This window comes from Notechis scutatus, chromosome 11 (assembly GCF_049901735.1).
Source record: "Notechis scutatus isolate UNSWTSFEM ecotype Mainland chromosome 11, rNotScu1.2, whole genome shotgun sequence".
NCBI classification, from domain to species: domain Eukaryota; kingdom Metazoa; phylum Chordata; class Lepidosauria; order Squamata; family Elapidae; genus Notechis; species Notechis scutatus.
The window spans coordinates 11,196,679-11,217,562 of NC_142019.1; the positions used below are offsets into that span (position 1 = coordinate 11,196,679).

At 37.7% G+C, this 20,884-nt stretch overlaps 1 protein-coding gene across 2 annotated transcripts in view; it reads right to left on the minus strand.

Moving 5' to 3' along the window:
* AGBL1 (AGBL carboxypeptidase 1) overlaps positions 1-20,884 on the minus strand; it is a 449,484-nt gene that overhangs the window by 121,484 nt on the left and 307,116 nt on the right. For both annotated transcript variants that reach the window (XM_087972790.1, XM_087972789.1), the window contains exon 22: positions 1,667-1,830. In XM_087972790.1, the coding sequence (XP_087828916.1) occupies positions 1,667-1,830 (164 nt within the window). The remainder of the gene's footprint in view (positions 1-1,666; positions 1,831-20,884) is intronic.

Below are 20,884 nucleotides of genomic sequence, written 5' to 3' on the forward strand. Positions count from 1 at the left end.
TGGCAAGCCTGATTAGAAAAACAAGGTTTGGTTTTACCCTTAAGAATGTTGAACCTGCACATCATGAGATTTTAGATGAAATCTGGTTTCAGTTCTTCATTATCATTTTGAAATTGCTAATCATGTTCTCTTATATAATATGTATACAATACAATACGGTAAGTATAGTATAGTATAATATCATATAATTATATGTATAAAATATCATTCCCTTTTCCTATATCTTTCCCATTCATCATTAGATAAACATGTTTGTTATACGATGGTTATTTTTGTTGATTTTTTTGTTTAAATGTATTTTTGCTGTTGCTTGTTGTGGTGGTTATGATTGTTGTTTTTCTGATACGCCACTCAGAGCTGGTTCGGAATGTAACCGCAAAGCAATTTTCATAATCAGATACAAACCTCCAATAACTTGCACAGCTGGATGGAAAATAGCTCAACAAAGCAGCCGAAAATGATATGGCTAATGACCCTGGATGTTCATCTCAGACTAAATACCAGTGCACACACCATAGACAAACCATGACCCCCATAACACACCGAAAGGCAGACAACCACCATCAAAACTACATTTGTAAAACAAGCTGAAAAAGGAAAACAAAACTCCAAATCAAACTGCTCAAGCTAGAAGCAAGTAGGTTCCTGAACTCAAATGGATGGCCAACATGTCCAGCTGTCCACTCTCCATTGTTAGAACACAGTAAGCCCCCAAAAGAAAAAGCTAAATTATAGCACAGATGATACTAGTCAGTTAGAATTTTTTGCAAAAGTAGAAACAGAATTTAAAACCACAGTATTTGCCACAGAGACTTGTGGAATCATAAGGCAGACAATCCAGAAGATCAGAAGAACACCAAACCAGAAGCAATTCAGAGCAGAACATCCTCCCCAAAAAATTCAAAGCAGAACATCCCCCCCAAAAAAACCTAAAGAAGACCAAACCCTCACCATCCTCCCTGCAGGCAAAGGATGACCCATAGTTATCCAGAGCCCAATACATACAAAAAGCCAAAGAACTATTGGAGGCATAGAAATTGTCATCCTAGTAAACATCAAAGCAATACAGAAATGAGACAACCTGATCAAAAGAATCTTTCACAACCCAATCAAGAAAGTCAAATCACGAAACGAGAACGATGATGGAGGCAAAGCAGTGGGCGTGTCCTCTCACACTTCTATGGCTGGCCAAAAATACACAAACTGACACACATCTTCATCCAATTGTATTATTACCAGGAACCCCAAAATAGAATAAAGAACTTACAAATAATAATAATAATAATAATAATAATAATAATAATAATAATAATAATAATAATAATAATAATAATAATAATAATAATTTGGACATCTCAATGCTACTTTTGCATTTTCATCCTTATCTTTCTGTTTGTACTAGATATCCCCTAGTAACTAAAATGTAAACTTAGCCAATGCCTTATAGCCTAGAAAACTCCTTTTAGTTGACATTAATTTCTATGTCAGATTACATAAGGCTGAGAAAACATCAACATACATACATACACACACACACACACACACACACATATACAAACCACACAAATACACATAGCATGCAAGAACAGTTCATAGAGATCCCATTTCCTGCTACCTTGAAAGCCAGCAGCTAATTTAGTTTCAGACAAATTGTTACTGGTCTGACCTTTGTGACTGGAGATCAGCAATTTCCTCTTCCAGATCCAATAAAGTCTCTGCCTGGGTCATCACCTTCTTGCTGCATGGCAGGGATTTAAGCTGAAGGACCAGAAGTCCAAGGCAGAATTTGGCACCCATCTCCTCCAGTTCTGAAGTTCCCATCTGAAGACCCTAGAAGCAAAAGGAGAAGGAGACGAAGGGAGGGAAAGTAACATTAGAACCTAGAGGGAAATCCCATAATCAGCAGTAGCTTGGTTCATTTGTTTTACCTGCATTGCTCCAGAGAAAGCAAAAAGTCAAATGACTGTTCACAAAATTTTCCAAATGGATATGAAAGTGGATAAAACCAAAGAGCCTTTGGCAGGCTGTGGGCAGGAAAAACATGCAGGCAGTGATTTTTTGATACAAAGAGGGATGTCTTACAACAGGCAAGCTAGTGACCCTTCAGATTCCCAAATCTCAGCTACCTTGGTGTCCTTAGTAGACCCTTTTTTACTTTCTTGCTACAATGAACTAAGAGAAATCTTGCCCCAGGCAGACTTGAAGAAACATTGACATGAATTTCCTCAATCGTGATTTCTTTTTTCCAAACACAGAAGAAACTTAATGATCACTAAATGCTTCTCTTTCGCTTGTGTACATAGATCTGTGTCAGTTCCCTTCCTTCTACCTCTGAGTCCTCCTCTCAAGCCAGCCTGTCCCTGAAAACGTTGGCACAATGCCTGGCTTTTCATCCCTTATCAAAATTATTCATAAGTAAACTAAACTTTAGGTGCACTTCAATGCAACAAGGCTTCAATCAAAGTGCCTCTTTGAAGGAAACTACCTCGTCAAAGTAGCGCTCTTCTGAAGTGACAGATGAGAACAACCTACCCCGCTTTCATCCAGACACTTAAAAGGGGCTTCTGCATATATGGTGAAAATGAGACTTCATTCTGCCAGATGGGAATAGCCGTTGAATTATCCCACTGTGAATAAAAGGGTAGAATAGACTCTTTTTTTGAGCAAGATGGTTGGCAATGATTCTGATTCAGACAATGCCTGAAGGGAGGGTAGTTGCTTCACGCAGATTTACTAAATGAACACTTGATCTTCTTGTTAATTTTATTTATTGGTTTGCATTCCTGCCTTTATTATTTTTTACAAATAACTCAAGGTAGCGAAAATATCCTACACACCTTCCTATTTTAACAACAACAACAACAAAACAACAATAACAAGTGGGTTGGGCTGAGAGAGAGTGACTGGCCCAAAGTCCCCCCAGCTGTATCTCATGGCTAAGGTGGGACTTGAATTCATTATCTCTTGTGTTCTACTCTAGTTGTTTAACCACTAGACCAGGGGTGTAAAACTCAAGGCCTGGGGGCTGGATCCAGCCCACAGGGTGCTTAGATCTGGTCCTCGGGGCTGCCCTGGAAACAGTGAAGGACTAGCCTGCAGTGCCTCTGCCAGCTCCATTTTTGGTGGCAGTGGGTCAAAGGAGGCCATCCCAGCCACTCTACATTACAAAACTGAGCCTCATTTCACCTCCAAGGACTAAGCCAACCCACCTCAGTTTAGCTTCCAAATCCAGACAAACCCGGCTAGCTGCTGCTTAAGGATTTCCATATTTCCTCCACCCCTCCTAAATGTGGATAAGTGTGTTTTCCTGAGTACAATTTTGCTAAAGAGGCATAAACGTTGGAGGAGCAGAGTTAAAAGCAGCACAGATTTATAGATTCCAAAAGTCTGAGCCAGCTTCTGGGCTTGTTCTTTGCACTGTTCACGATAGCTCCAATTATTATGCTGTCCAACAGCTTGCTGCCTGAATTAGTAGGGAAAGGAGACTGTCAATTTATTTATACCCAGCCGCAGGGTATTGCCACTGTGTGTGTTTGTAAAGCTATTATGATGCAGAGAGCATTCTGTGAGCATACATGTGCAGACGAGCTGGTAACAAGGTAGATAATGCCAACTATTATCCCCAGAGAGAGCACCTGGGATATTCTATTGCTCAGTGGATTTAATTTTCTTTCCCTCATTTTGTCAATAAACACAAGGGCTTCAAAACCTGGTGGTGCTTATTATTTGTGTGGAGCTAATGCACCACCTCCCATCTGCATAGCCTCTCCATTTACAAACAAACCTTCATTGGCAACAGTTTGGCTAGCCAGGTTGATAACCAAAGGCCTATTCATGTCTTTCTCTGTACTTCTATGCATCCTCTGGAGGAAAGCTCATCTAATAATGAAAAGGAATAGCTTCTGAAGACAATGAAACCAGATATTAGACCTTCCAAGATAATCATTTGTGCAGTTCTTTGAGTTCTTTGTGTCACTTCTTTGAGAGATGGCTTTTCCTTGCCCTGCATCTCCTTCCATAGTTTTTCCTGACTGGCTTCCAAGATATTCTCTTCTTTCATCCATCCTCTTTCATCCATCACCATTTATTTTCATTTAGACTATGAAATACATGTCTATGGAGATTCTCAATCATCCAGGTCATGGTTGTCCCAAAGGTGCTTTTTTCAAGAGGTTAACTGGACTTTCTGGTTTTTCTTTGAAGATGTTTCATCCAATTGCCTCTTGAAAAAAGCATTTTTGGATCTACAAAAACACAGCCGTCAAATGTTTAATTGGCTTTTGGTTCAAGCTATTTAGGATATTGCTTTGCATCCACTGCTACTCTTTTGTCTCTCTGTTCAGAATTTAGACTCGGTGTTCCTTGGGGCAAGGACACTGCATGCTGACATGCTGTTTGCACATTGGTGTTGCTAAATTCATAAAAGTAATATTCTTCTCCTTTTAACTTCCCTCTACTCCAGCAAAGGGAGGGAATCCAAAGAACAAACAGTCTGGTGATTTTGTTGAGTTAAAAACTAAAGTCCTGACTTGATTTGAAGTGAATTCAAGTGTGCTAAAAGTAATCCTCCAGCTATGTTTTTTTTCCCAGCTCTTATACCTGAGCTGTCAGGTTTACTAAAGCAACAGATAGGACTCTGAGCAGGTTAAACAAAGTGAAAGCAATTACAGTGGGGTGTTTCCCAAGGCTGTTACTTTGATTTTTTTTTTTCATCATTATGATGTTCCTGTCCATAAAGTTGGCTTCCTTAAAAAAATCTTCACACATTCATAGAATGCTCAAAGGAATCATGAAGCTACCGAAAAGTTTTTGTATGGTTGCTTCCTTATGCCTTGGAGATCAATTGGTACTTTTTTCTGATTGAGAAGTTGCTGTGGCAAAGAAAATCAAATTCTGGGATGGCTCTTGTTGGTAACTTCTAGGGATTTCTAGAATCATCTAGCCAGTACTATAAACCTCTTATCACTACTGTTGTACTACCATAGCACAACAATAGTTGGATGTCTAAAGAAAGCAGAAGTTGTTTACATATAATGTCCAGAATAGGACCTCATCTAACTTTTGAGTTTGGGAGTAAAGATTAAAATAAAAATTGGGCTAAGAGTGAGTTACATCTGGAGATTGGATTTCTACAGGAGGTGTGAAACTTTTCTCCACAGAACTATCTCCTTGGCTAAATATCTACGGAAAATCTATGGTTGTCCCAAAGGTACTTTTCCAAAAGGCAACCGGACTTTCTTGGGTTTTTTTTTCCTTGAAAATGTTTCACCTCATTCAATTTGGTTTAGAACTGAAGAAGCTTCTTGGATGAGAAGCAAAATGTTTTCAAGGAAAAAACCAAGAAAGTTCAGTTGCCTTTTGGAAAGGCACTTTTGGGATATCTCCATGGCTCTTCCTTTAAGACATAGATCAATTTTTAATAAGAGCTAATATAGTGAAGTGGTTGAGATGAGTTTGAAAAATGCTAAGTTCATGTCTGTCCTTGGCCACAGAACCATTGATAACTTTGGATCAGTCATCCCTTAGATAATTGATCTGTACAAGATCCCTTTAAGAGAAAATCCCCCTATGACACCTATTTTGAGTTCTCACAGAAATTATGGACCCTAAATATGAATTTGTTGGCATTGACTATACAGCACTTCATGAGCAATTGACCACAAAGGAGCAGTCCATAATTAGAATAGAATAGAGTAGAGTAGAGTAGAGTAGAGTAGAGTAAAGTAGAGTACAATACAATACAATACAGTACAGTACAGTACAGTACAGTACAGTACAGTACAGTACAGTACAATACAATACAATACAATACAATACAATACAATACAATACAATACAATACAATACTTTATTGGCCAAGTGTGATTGGACACACAAGGAATTTGTCTTGGTGTAAATACTCTCAGTATACATAAAGAAAAGGTACATTTGTTAAGAATCAAGAATCATAACGTACAACACTTAACGATAGTCATAGGGTACAATAAACAATCAAATCATACTAGGAAACAGTCAATATAAATCGTGCGGATACAAGCGACAAAGTTACACTCATACAGTCACAAGTGGGAGGGGATGGGTGATAAGGAGTGATGAGAAGATTAACAGTAATAGTAGTGTCCACTTTGTAAATAGGTGAACAGTGTTGAGGGAATTATTTGTTTAGCAGGGTGATGGCTTTCGGGGGAAAACTGTTCTTGTGTCTAGTTGTTCTGGTGTGCAGTGCTCTATAGCATCGTTTTGAGGGAAGGAGTTGAAACAGTTTATGTCCGGGATGTGTGGGGTCTGTAAATATTTTCACAGCCCTCTTTTTGACTCATGCAGTATACAGGTCCTCAACTGAAGGCAGGTGGGTAGTAATTGTTATTTCTGCAGTCCTAATTATCCTCTGACGTCTGTGCCTGTCCTGTTGGGTTGCAGAACCAAACCAGACAGTTATAGAGGTGCAGATGATAGACTCAATATTTCCTCTGTAGAACTGTATCAGCAGCTCCTTGGGCAGTTTGAGCTTTCTGACTTGGCATAGAAAGAACATTCTTTGTTGTGCTTTTTTGATGATGTTTTTGATGTTAAGTGTCCATTTTAGGTCATGTGATATAGTAGAACCTAGAAATTTGAAGGTCTCTACTGTTGATACTGTGTTGTCTAGTATTGTAAGAGGTGGTAGTATGGGAGGGTTTCTTCTAAAGTCTACCACCATTTCTACGGTTTTGAGTGTGTTCAGTTCCAGATTGTTCCGGTTACACCACAAGGCAAGTTGTATAACCTCCTGTCTGTATGCAGATTCATTGTTGTCTCGAATGAGACCAATCACTGTTGTGTTATCAGCAAACTTCAGTATTTTAACAGATTGATCATTTGAGATGCAGTCATTGGTATATAGGGAGAAGAGAAGTGGAGATAGCACACAGCCTTGGGGGGCCCCTGTGCTGATTGTACAGGTATTGGATGTGATTCCACCTAGCTTCACCTGCTTCTTCCTGTCTGTTAGGAAGCTTATGATCCACGTACAAGTGTGTTCAGGTACCATTAGTTGGTTTAATTTACTTAGAAGAGTGTCTGGAATGATGGTATTGAATGCTGAACTGAAGTCTACAAAGAGGACCCTTGCATAGGTATTTGGAGATTCAAGGTGTTGTAGGATGTAATGCAGAGCCATGTTAACAGCATCATCTGTCGATCTATTTGCTCGGTATGAGCCCAATGGATTGGGGCCAGTTGTAGGAGGCTTGGCTGTTGTTGGTGTGTTTGAGATGTGGGTTGTGGAGATAGGTGGCTGTAGTTTCTTTTCAAACCTGCAGTAAAACACATTCAGGTCATCTGCTAGTTGTTGATTTCCTTCTGCCTGGGAAAGAGGTTTGCTGAAGCCAGTGATGTTTTTCAGAGTTTTCCACATGTTTGCTGGTTCATTTGCTGAGATCAGAGTAGCTTCTTTTTGCTGCTCTGATCTCTCTTGTTAATATGTTTCTGGCCTGGTTGTATAGCAATCTGTCACCTTTTCTGTAGGCTTCCTCTTTGGAACGATATAGCTGCTTAAGTTTAGCTGTGAACCAAGGTTTATTGTTACTATATATTTGCAGGTTCCTTGTTGGTACACATAAGTCTTCGCAGAAGCTAACATATGATGTTACAGTATCTGTGAGCTCATCTAGATCTGCAGAGGCATCTTCAAAAATATTCCAATCAGTGCAAACAAGGCAGGCCTGGAGTTTCAGCTTTGCCTCATCTGACCAAGTCTTCACTGATTTAATTGTTGGTTTAATAGTTTTAAGTCTTTGTCTGTAGGCAGGTACAAGGTGAATCATGCAGTGGTCATGATTTGTGTTAACAAATTTTATTTCTACTCATTGGCTAAGTAATTACTAATCTGGGAGTCACCTTTTTCCACCTTTATTCCTAGGCACATACATATACATTTTGGCTCCCTTTTTGGCAGGATATATTTAATCATGAGCTAAGTTTTGCCTATTCCTATACTGTATTTCTTGTAAGTAAACCTTCTTTTTCTATTTGTTGCTATAAAGCCTGCTTCACTAATTCTTACAGGAGTTAGAATTTATGCTCTCATTCAGACACAAGAATGCCTCCAACTCCATCAAAATCATGATCACCACTACATCACTATAGCTTCACCAAGTTAAGTGCCTCCAAATGTCGTTGATGCTAAACCCATCAATTCTATCCTGTCTGTTCCCTGGTTTGAAATGGATCTCAAGTTAAAAGCATTCAACAGGATCAAAGTTGACAACAGTCAATATAAACCAATTAGCGTGCATGATATAGTCAACCAATCACTTTCAGCTCTGCCATCTAACCATGAATTATGAACACGGCTCAATTTCTTAGGCTCACACTCCACACCCGGCCATAAATTATGATTTATAAATTCAATGGCTGGATTCATATACTATGCTAAGTGATTGAATTAGTGCAGTACAACCAGAGTCTATGTAAGTAGGATATACAGTAGACTATATAAGTAAACTATATACTACAAAAATTCCTTTAAAACTCAACAACATATGGCGCACGTCAGATGAAGGCTGATAACCTGTTCTGTACTTCTTTGATCTTGCTAAAAATGTTAGATGTGAAGGACAAATCTCTCATAGTTATTCTGGTGAGAGATGTTACATCGAGCTTACTCTGTGATCCAAAGGCAATCTGAGTGCTTCAGTTGATCTGGTTGGCTAAAAAGATATCCCTAACCTCATTCACTGGTTTATGTGCTTTTCTCCTAAAAGCTAGTTTGATAAACTGGGAGTCGGGTCTAGACCAGTAGTGGTATGCTACTGGTTCAGCTGAACCGGTAGTTTAAAAAAGCCTCCCACGATCAGCTGAGAGGGGTAAGAAGAGAAAAGCGCAGGATAGGCCCTCCCACCCACCGTTGCGCTTTTCCCTTCTTTATGCTTTCAGCTGATTGGTGCTGCAAGAAAGCTGCACACACATTAGGTGCGCGTGTGTTAGATGCATGCGCATGCACGCACAATTACCAAGCCAGTAGTGGAACAGGTAGGATCCCACTGCTGGTCTAGACAAACCATAGCTACAGATAGTCTTTGGAATTCAGAATGAAATCATTTCATCCTCTACCAAGGCTGAGTCACACTAGGTTGCACTTCAAAGTATATCATTTCCCATATACTGAAATATTGTGTGACAGCCTCACCTGAGAGAAAACCATGGGTGCAAAACAACAGGCTTTAAACATTGGCTGTTCTAGGGACAAGGTTGTATAAGGCAGGATTATGATTCTATATGTGGCCTTGTGAACTCATTTGTGCAGATGCTTATCACGTGCTACGAGGTTTCTACACCGATCCAGGCTCTTGAAATGTGTTAAAGATAATTAATTAGAGAAAGGAGAGATAATGTATTTTAGAGGAGAATTTTCATTCAGGCTGTTTCTTGGAACACATTCCCTGGGCCTACTATTCATTCACAGGATAACACCCCAGAAGTATTTAGCTTTTCTGCCCTTAACATTTTGTTGAATGCGTTACTGAGGATGGAGTGGCATGGGTGCACTGAGGTCAGAATAAAAGGGTTTGTGGGCTCCAGCTGTGATACATCATGATGCTCTAATGATACTCAAGAGAGCTAATAATTGATTCTAGCCATTAGCAGGGAGGGAAGAGCCCGAGGTAGAATCCTTGTTCCTCTAGCCAATGAACGGGGACAGAATCACTTTTTTTCTTCTGCAGCCCTAAGGCAGTTGATGGCTAATTCTGGGTTGGTTTAGGAAAAGAAAAGTAAGTTCCATCTCAGAAAAGGTTAAAGCCCAGATGGACTTCATCCTCGGTACAAAGAAAGAGATGCAATCCTGCCCTCTTTCATCCCTTGCTTGTCTTCCTAATGGCAGGATATCTTTCCTCGTTTTTATTGCAATCCTAGGGCAGCTAGAATCGGCACAGTTAGAATGGACAAATGAAACTAGAGGGCAATATTAAGGACAGGCACTCTGTGATGTGTGATCAGCTCTACCTATTGCTTTCAGAAGCATCAGATGCTCTTTGAGTTGAGCACAAGCCATGTTTCCCACTGAGATTCATACAGAAGTATCTGCAAAATCAAAAGGCAGCACATTTTCTCCCCAGCTGTTTCTGCACCACTTATTAAAATAACACTATTTTTCACACGCATCCAAAATGCCTTTTCCATGTCGCTACTTCTTTAGAAGGACCAGTCCAGTGGGGGAAGGAGCCAGAGTCAGAAGTGATGCACGTTGTATTTGAATGTCAAAGTTTTAAGCCATTGCCTGTATGCTCTGTGCTGAATCCCACAGAAGAAATGGCTGAAAAAAACCCAGAAAGGTTTTGCTGGCCTTTCTTCAATTCATTTGATCACTCATGGTTTCCCTCCTCCCATCCCTGCAAAATATATATATATATATATGCACGGGATTATCCAGAAGGCCTTATGTTAGATACATCTACTTCTTGGCACAAATTTGCTCAAAATGTTTAGGGAACGAGAAAGCAATTCTTACATTTAACAATTCTTTAGTGATCTAAATTATATATCAAAATAGGGTCCAAGAAAGAAATTGCAGGGTTTCAGAAGGGATTTATAGGAAGTTTTTAATCCTGCCAAAAAAAAAAACCTTTCAAAAGTCTATAGAAACTGGAGTTGTGTCTATGCTGTCTCAATGCCTGGACGGTATTCGTACTTGGAAGGCCATCAGCCAGCTAAAGCTTAATTCTAATTAAGATCCAACTGGTGATGATAAGCAGGATGAAGTGTTTGGAAGAACAGAACCAGATGGCCCCTTTTATGTCATTCTCAAGAATCTGACCAAAATATGTATTTGAGGCTTAATGTAAAAGTAAGTTTTCATGCAGACCCAAAAATCCCAACAATTTGATATCGCATCAGGCTACTATTATCAAACCAAGGAACAGAAGGAAATTGTAATTCCTGCCTCAAAAAGAGTTGCTTATGGCCTTTTACTTAAGCTGGTGGGAGAAAAAAAAAATTACCATAAAATATTTGAACATGCATTAATATTTGATAATAATAATGCCCCAACCACTGTCTTTCATTTTTGGTTCCAGACTATAACTGCATTACTTAGATAAGGTCTTGGACATATTTTCTTTTTTCGGATACTACTCAACACACATTACCCAGCATACCTGCTGGGGTGGGCTTCAAAAAAATTTAGCAAAGGGTTCTCTTCCTGGTTGCCGGGTGGGCGTGGGCATGGTGGGCATGGCCTAGTCAGCCTCCTGCACCATGGCGGGGGCATTTTTGCCCTCCCCAGGCTCCGGAGGTTTTCCTGGAGCCCCTGGGAGGGCAAAAATAGCCTCCCTGGGCTCCGGAGGCTCTCTGGAAGATGGAAACGGGCCCACTTCTGGCCTTCCTGAACTTCCAGGAGGCCTGTTTTTTGCCCTCCCCAAGTCTCTGAACATGCCCTGCACTTACCTGCATCCAAAACAGGCCACATGGGGACTCTGGGGAGGGGAGGGGTAGGCAGGCCAGCCAGGAGTGGGATTTGGGGGGTTCTCCAAATTGCACAAAATCTTAGCTGGGGGCTCTCCCAAACCCCTGGGAACCCCCAACAGCCCACCCCTGGATATCTGGCAAAATGGGGATGGCTCCTTCCATGCATTTAGGAAGAATTTGGAATGATGTATGCATCTTTTAAATGTTTTGCTTATCCTTGTTTAACTTGGTGCCAAGCTAAGCACCAAGTCTGACACATTCCTAGGAAGCCTGAAGCCTCCTTCCTGCTGTGACAGATAGTATGAAAACTATTTGAGTTTCACGAAATCTGATAAGCTGCTGGAGAAACTGTAAGGATGCTTGCACAACATATGGGCAGAAGGGAAAAGAAACGAAATGGATTTCAATCAATTGTCAGGATTTGTTTCGATACAAGAGTAATGTTGACATATATAGGCTTGGATAGAACAAGACCAAGTATCACAGAGTGTTGCATGACAAATTAAGAGCTTACCACAGACACCTCTAATGAAAACAGGAGAAGGAACAGTGTTTGTACTTCTGCTCATCAGATTTCTGGATTTCACCCCAAATAAAAATGAAAGAAAAAAACAATTCTCAGGGAAATATACACTTGCTAAAACAGTAAGTATTAATGTATCTGGGAAGGAAATCCCCACAGTGGATGATTAGCAGGACATTCCGTTAGTCATAGTGATGATTTTCTGCATCATTAAAAAAAATACAAAAGCATCACTTGTTTATCATTAAAGATTGGAAAAATGATTTTCCTCCTTGGCCTTTCCAAACAATGTCAGTCACCTTGGATGCTTGACTTGAAGAGGATGCTGTTTGATGCTCCTTCTCCAGCAACAACCCAGCTTTGGATAGCTCAAACAAGATTTCAAAACCAAAAAGAAAGGAAGAACTGTACTTTCTTCCTTTCCATGTTTTGGAATACTAGTACATCCAATTCATTGAGAGGGAGGGGGAGGGAGAGGGATACATATATATGTAACATGCTGGATGCTTTATTTAGATTGCGCATAGGAAGATACACTGTTGAGCACCTATTCTTCTGAAGCATTATGCATTGGAGATTGTGAAAGCATCTCATGGACACTGTCACAAAATAGCTACCACATTTTGGCTTGCCTATTTGCAAAATAGTAATACAGTGGATGTCACCAGTTACAACTTAATGCTACAGAGGCAAACAGGCAACTGTACCTCATTTTATTGCTTTGGGAGTTATGGGGACCTGTCTTCTGATATATGTCAGCACAGAATAATAACAGAGTTGGAAGGGACCTTGTGAGTCTTCTAGTCCAACCCTCTGCTCAAGCAGGAAGCTCTATAATGTTTCAGACAAATGGCTGTCCAATCTCTTATTAAAAATCTCCTATGTTGGAGCACCACAGCTTCTGGAGGCAAGTTGTTCCACTGATTAATTAACTGTTGGGAAATTTCTCCTTAGTTCTAGGTTGCTTTTCTCCTTGGTTGGTTTTCATCCATTGCTTCTTGTTCTGCCTTCAGGTGCTTTGGAGAATAGGTGGACCCCCTCTTCTTTGCAGCAGTCAACCAATGTTGAATACATCAGCTGGCTGTCAGGGCTCCAACAAATCCACCCTCATTCAAATCAAAAGTCTCTAGCCGCATCTCAGAGAAAAGTAAATTGGTTTATTAGAAGTTGCCATGTTGGCACATGGCTGGGTGCAGCCGATACTAAATTACATCATACATTTCCCCCTTGACCCTGGTCTTTCCCCCACCCCCTGGATGTGACTTCTCCAATGGGACACATCCATCTCCAAGAGACATCTATCATGCTCTCCAATAACCTTCTTATTCTCCGACAACTTTGGGTTGCCGAGGTTATTATCCAGGCATTTCAAGAATGCCTTGTTTTCCCCCACTCCCCTTTTCTGGCAGCTAAAAAGACCAAAGAAGTATCTTTTTAGTTGACACTAGCCTTTTGAAATGGTAAAGGTGGGTTGCCTTTCAAAGCCTTCACACACATGTCCATCATTTCTTTATGTTAAAACATGCCCCCTGCCCCCAAAAAATAGTGCCACCAAAAACTGAATGTTTCACAGAGTAAAAGGGTCTTGCAGGGAAGAACAAAATGGGAAGTGGGTTGCCCACCTCTGAGTTACCAACAGGTCTCTTTTTTACCATGTCCTCTCTGATCCTTTATGACCCATAACTAGGCTTTGGTAGGAACAAATTCAGTCCATTTCTTATCATACTTGGTCCTAATGCCATAAATTGGTCCTCAACCTTTTATCAGAGTTGGAAGAAGCAGATGGTACCAATAATCAAGATTCCTGCTGCAAATCTAACATCAGGGTTCAAGGAGGAAGACAGTTGCCATTATCAGATCCAGGGAACAAGGAATTCACATAAGTTGGCCCATAACAAGTAACTTTATGGTAAGACTGTCAGCAAAGTTGTTCCAATAAATAACCTTCTTTCTGAAGCAGCCTTAAAAACTCAAGGTTTCTACAGTCTTCACTCAGTGGTAGGTGAAGCAAAGCAGACTTTTTTTTAAAATTGTATAAAATACAAAAAAAGAAAAGAAATTAGAAAATTAAGAGAAGGAAAGGGACCAGAGAAAGGAGGGGTGAAGTACAAGGGGGAAGAGAAAGAAAAGAAAAGGGGGCATTGACTTCCAACTCTCCCTAGCTCAGTACAAGATTAACACACTACAGGAGAGGGCAGAGCTGGCATCGCGGCGATACAGCATGCGATCTTGAAGCTCTAAGATTGCCGCTGATATCTCCGTTGTGGGACGGTCCCACCGGACCTAAACTGTCCCATAGAGACAGTGACTGAGGAGGGCACATCCAGTTGATCCCAGGGACATCGCAAAGTCCCTGGTAGATCCAGGAGAAGCCCTTTTTTCCCCATGGCAGAGAGGCAGCCATTAAAGCTGCTGAAGCTGGGACAGCTCCAGAACAGAAGAAAGCTGGAAAGAAAGTGTGTCAGTTTGGTGAGATAAATTTCTACTTATTATTTTCTGGAGAGAACACCCTAAAAGACTAAAAATTAAATTTAAAAGTGAAGATAAAAGTGGTCAAGTGGTGAGATTAAGCACAAATTAAACCTTAAAGTTTTTTATTGGAACTTTGGATTTTTGTAAAAACTTTTTAATTTTTAAACTGGACTGGTCTTTCCCTTTTAACTTTTATTTTTTCTTTTTAAAATAACTCTTTGGAAAAGTTTTTTTGTCTCTTCTTTTTAACAATTTTAGACTCTTTTTTTTATTCCTGGCTTAAATATTAGAGGGGAAGGGAAAGGAAAGGGAAATAAGTAGCGCTGCCACCTGGAGGCTTGGATACATTGTTTTTCTTTCTTTCTTTCTTTCTTTCTTTCTTTCTTTCTTTCTTTCTTTCTTTCTTTCTTTCTTTCTTTCTTTCTTTCTTGTTGATATAGTTGGTATTACATTCAAGGACTTGAAAAGATAGTGGGGAGAGCATGTAGATTGTTTATGTAGATGGTCTTCTGTGGAACTACTGATAGCTAGAGTCTGGAATTGAAATTGAAAGAAGATTGAAGTGACCTTGAAAAGAGAACTGGAAATTTTGTTTTTTGATTTAGTAAAGAGCCTCAAATATTTAGTGGTAGTGCTTTGCTTACTGACAGAATTGCATTTTCTCTTTCCCTTTTTTTTACTCCCCCCACCAGTTGGATTTTTATATTTGGACTTGAATCTTTTGATGCAGGAATAAGATTACTTTTTTCTCCCTCCCTCCCCCTTTTGCTCTACCTTTTTAGCAAGGTGAATATATAGATTTTTGTCTTTTTAACTTTTTTCTATTTTTTTTATTTTTCATCCTTTCTCCATTTTTTTTTATTTTTTTTTTCCTTTTTCTTCCACACAATTGGAACCAATTGGATTAAGGTGCTCAAGTGCTTGAAGATTTTTTCCCTTCCCTTTTTATTTTTTGCTTTTATTTTTTTATTGGAGTGGTAGTTGGCTGCTCTTGCTTTTTCTTCCCATTTTTCCTATTAAGTATTCTAAGATGAGCAGAAAGATACCAGCCTCAGCTTCTTCAATCCCAACTTCTTCCTCCTCACCATCTGGAGGACAATGATCAATCCAGGTGATGTTACAACAAGAGAAGGAGAAAGAAGTGACACTGCAGATGATTATGCAAGGAATTCAAAAGATACAAGCAAAAACAGATAATATTGAAAAGAGAATGGAAAACATTGAAAAGAGAATGGAGAATATTGAGCAAAGAACTGGAAAAAAACAGATGAGAAAATTGAAAATATTCAAGAGATGATGATGCAATATGAGGACAGAATTAAGAAAATTGAAGAACAAGATGTACAAAGAGATAAGAAGATTGGAGATATGGATACCCGACTGAGTGAAGTTGAAAGAGACAAGAGATCACTGGGATCACTGAGATGGGAAATTGATAGATCAGAATTTTATCTTAGATTTCAAAATATAGAAGAAGAAAAGGGTGAAAACCTTGCTGAAATGATGACAGAAATCTTGGCAGAAGCATTAGAGATAACTAAAGAGAAGATGATGGATGGAATGGACAAGTTTTTTTGTGTTTACACAAGATATGTGATGAGAAATAACCTGCCAAGAGAAGCTCATATCAGATTTACTAAGAAAATAATTAAATCTCAAATACTGCAGGTGGCAAGAGAGAAAACACTAAAGTACAAAGATAAAGAAATAGTGGTACTGAAACAGGTACCGAGAAGAGTGAGAGAGATAAGAAGATAATATTTATTTTTGACCAAAGAGTTACTTAAGAGAGGAATAAATTACAGATGGCTGATACCAGAAGGTCTCATGTTTACTTGGCAGGAACAAAGACACAGAATTGATACAGTTGAAAAAGCTGAGTTATTCTATCTGGAATACTTCAGAGGAAGGGAGGAAGATACAAGAAAAGAAGAGTCGTTAATTGAATTTCAAGAGGAATGTATAGCAGTAATTGAAAGAAAAAAAAGGAGACATATATGGTGTACCCAGAGAGCAACGAGAACCAAGATTTACTAGAGCAACAACTCCTTCTTATAAAGCCTAAAATGGATGAGCGAAAATTGATTACAATTAATATAAATGGACTTAATTCAGCTACTAAAAGAAGAAAAATATTTCATAAATTAGAGAAATGAAAATTTGATATAATCTACCTACAAGAAGTACATATTAAAAAACAACACGACCATATATTGAAACAACAAAAATTAGGGAAATTATTCACAGCATCAACACAGTGTAAAAAGAGAGGAGTGGTATTATACATTAGAGATACAATCCCTGTGGAACAAATATATACAGATGATGACGGAAGGATTTTGATGGTGGAGATAATGGACAATAATCTAAAGATACTTTTAATAGCAATCTATGCTCCAAATGATAATCAAGAAGATTTTTACAGGAAATTACACAAGAAAATAATTGAACTGGACTATACTAATATTTGTCTGATGGGAGATTTTAATGGAATAATAAATGACAAATTGGATTATAAAACACAAAAAGCAGCAAAGAAAGCTAGAAAGACATTGCCAAAATCCTTCTTTTGAATGGTAGATGAGATAAACCTAAAAGATGCATGGAGAGAGAGAAATGAGGAAAGTAAACAATATACTTTTTATTCAAATAGACATGCATCATGGTCCAGATACATATGATATGGATGTCAACAGAATTGCTCTCTAACAAACAAGACATTGAAATAGAAACAAGTACCTGGGCAGATCATAATCCAATAACACTTGCATGGAAAGGACAAAAAAGGAGATCTAGATGGACTTTAAATAATATGATATTAAAGGAAAAAGATTTAAAACAGAAAATTGAGAGAGAACTGACTTGCTTCTTTAAGTAAAACATAAAAGAGGATACATCATTACAGAACCTCTGGGACACGATGAAGGCTTGATAATGGATTATACAAGGAAAAGAAACATAAAACAGAGAAAAACCTTTAAAATATTGGAAGATGACTACAAGAGACTGGAAAAAGAACTACAGAAATTTCCACAAAAAAGGACATTAAAATTAAAATGAACATAACTAAACATAAAATAGGGCTAATGGAAAAAGAGGAAATAGCACAAAAAATTAAAAATGCTAAGTAAAACTATTTTGAAGATGCAAATAAACCAGGCAGATGGCTAGCATATAAATTGAGAAAGGAAAGAGATTTGAGAAGGATAAATCAATTGATAAATGAACAAGGACATGTATGCTATGGAAATGTGGAGAAGAAAAAAATTATTCAAGATTACTATGGAAAATTGTACCATCAAGAGAATGTCCAGGAAGAAAAAATTCAACAATACCTACAGGAAGCAAATTTGACCCAGATACCCAAAGATATTGAAATAATGTTAGAGAGTAACATAACAATGGTAGAATTAACAGAAGCTTTAAAAAAGCAAAACATTGGGAAAGCACCAGGTCCGGACGGTTTGCCAGTGGAATTTTAGAAGACATTTCAGGAAACATTGAATCTTCACTTATTAGAAGTTATGAATGAAGTTATGACAAGGAAGAGAATACCCGAAACATGGTCAGAAGCATATATTACACTTTTACTGAAGGAGGACACAGACCCACAGCAAGTTAAAAATTACAGACCTATATCACTATTAAACTCAGATTATAAAATTTTTGCTTCAGTTCTGGCAGAAAGACTGAAAAGTTACTTAAACAATTTCATTCATTCTGATCAAAATGGATTTCTGCCGAAGAGACAAATTAAAGACAATATGAGAATAATTTTAGATACATTGGCATACTATGAGGCACATCCCGAAAAACAAATGGCTTTGATGTTTTTAGATGCACAAAAAGCTTTTGATAATGTGAATTGGCATTTTATGCTGCTACAATTGGACCAAATGGGCTTTGGTAAAAAAAATTACTCAAGCCATAGAAAGATATATTGTAAACAAACTGCAAAGGCTATGATAAATGGAGAGTTAACAGATATAAGAAAAGGGACTAGACAAGGCTGTCCATTGTCACCTCTGTTGTTTGTGTTAACACTGGAAGTGCTGAATAGGAACATCAGAGAAGAAAAAGAAATAAAAGGAATGAAAATTAAAAAAAGAAGAGTATAAATTACAAGCTTTTGCGGACCTGGTATTTATATTAGATGATCCATTGGAGTCAGCACCTAAACTGATAGAAAAGATAGAAGAGTATGGGAAAGTAGCAGGTTTGAAAATAAATAAAGATAAAACAAAGATTTTAACAAAGAACATGTTAGCAAGACGAAAGAAAGAATTGGAGGAAGTTTTGGGGATCCAGGTCACAAATAAGGTTAAGTATTTAGGGATACACATAACACCAAGAAGTAGCACACTTAAGGAGGATAATTATCTTAAACTCAAACAACAGATTGCGACAGACTTAATAAAATGGAAAAATTTACAATTATCATTGATTGGGAGAATATCTACAATTAAGATAAATGTATTGCCTAGAATCTTGTACTTGTTCCAGACAATTCCAATCAGACTAGGAAAAGAATTATTTGAAGATCTAAACAAAATAGTGCTAAAATACATTTGGCAGGGGAAGAAAGCGAGAATAAAATTTAAATTGCTACAAGATGCAAGAATAAGAGGATTTGCTTTGCCCAATTGGGAATTATATTACCAGGCAACGAGCTTGATGTGGGTAAAGGAGTGGATAACATTAAGGAATACTAGACTTTTGAATTTAGAAGGACATGACTTGCTGTTAGGGTGGCATGCCTTCTTCTGGTATAAGGGAACTAAAACACAGGGGTATTTTAGAAGACATTATATTTGAGAAGCATTGTTTCTAAACTGGGAGAAGATAAAAAAGCAATATTATTTAAAAATTCCACTATGGTTATCTACTATTGAAGGTTTTTCCTATCCAATAATATATAAAAAAGAACAAACAGTTAGATATGGTGAATGAATGAAAAAAGTGAACTTAAATCTATGCAAGCATTGGAAGAACAAGGTGTAAAAATGAATTGGTTTTCATATTTGCAAATACAATCTAGATTTGATAAAGATGTTAAAACAGAAGGTATCTATGATAAGTTGACTGACTTAGATAAAATTTTGACAGGTACTGATGAAAAAGTAATTTAAAAACTTTATGGACATTTGTTGGAGTTTAAATTAGAAGAAGAACAAGTAAAAGAAACAATGATTGCGTGGGGGGGAAATTTTGGATATGGGATTGACCTAGATAAATGGTAAAAATTGTGCCTCAAAATTATAAAATGACAATGTCAACTGCATATAAAGAAAATTTGTATAAGATGTTTTACAGGTGGCACTTACCCCCCGACAAGAATTGCAAGGATGTTCAAGAATAAATCGAATAAATGTTGGAAATGTCATCAGATACCTGGCTCATATTATCATATGTGGTGGACATGCTTGGATGCAAAAAGATATTGGACTATAATCCACACATGGTTGGAAAAAATGACAAAACAACCTTTAAACCTGAGATATTCTTATTGGGAATTATACCGGAAATATACAGTAAAGAGTTGAAATATTTGATTGTAAATGTTTTAACAGCGGCTACAATTGCATTTGCTAAGAATTGGAAAAATGAAAAAGTACCTATGCAGGAGGAAGTTATTAAGAAAATAATGGAATGTGCTGAAATAAGTAGATTGACATTTGAAATCAGAGAACAAGAAGATAAACAATTTTATATGATATGGGATTTATTTTATCAATGGTTAGATAAAAAGACATGGTAAAGAAATAGATTAGCAAGCTTTATAATAAAAGGTAATAGATTGATATAGAATACAATATAAAATATATAACTATTGGATGAATGTATAAATTAAACCATAATGAAATTTAGAATATCTTGTATAGAATGATGGAAAAATAGTTTAGTCAAATGAATGATTAATAATTGATATTACATAAGCACAAGTTAGATTGATAAGGTGAGAATTTATATAACTTGTGAGTAATGGTAAAAAAAAAAGGTAGCACAAAAGACTGTAACCAACTGACACACTGTATGTATATAATTGAAAGAGGGTTTTATGTTTTTATGTTTTGTCTGTATGTTTGTTGTAAAAAATAAAAACTTTTTTTTAAAAGATTAACACACTCCAGTCTCAACCTTTTGCTTTTACACGTTAATATATAACTAGCCATTTCTATAACACAAAATCTTTCTAATCAACAAAACCAAAATCAAAGTTTCTGGGGTTTTTTCTTTACATGCACAAATTCCAGAAATGATATCCAAATAAGAACATATTTTCTTCTTTAAATAAAGCATTCAATTTAACCATTCCTGCTTCATTTTTCTTGCCATGGAAATAGTATATATTTCTATTTACATCTAGTAATCTTTGAAAGCAAAGCAGTCTTGATTTTTCTAGACTGCCAAAAGCTTTAGAAGCTTTCCCTGACAGCAGCCACT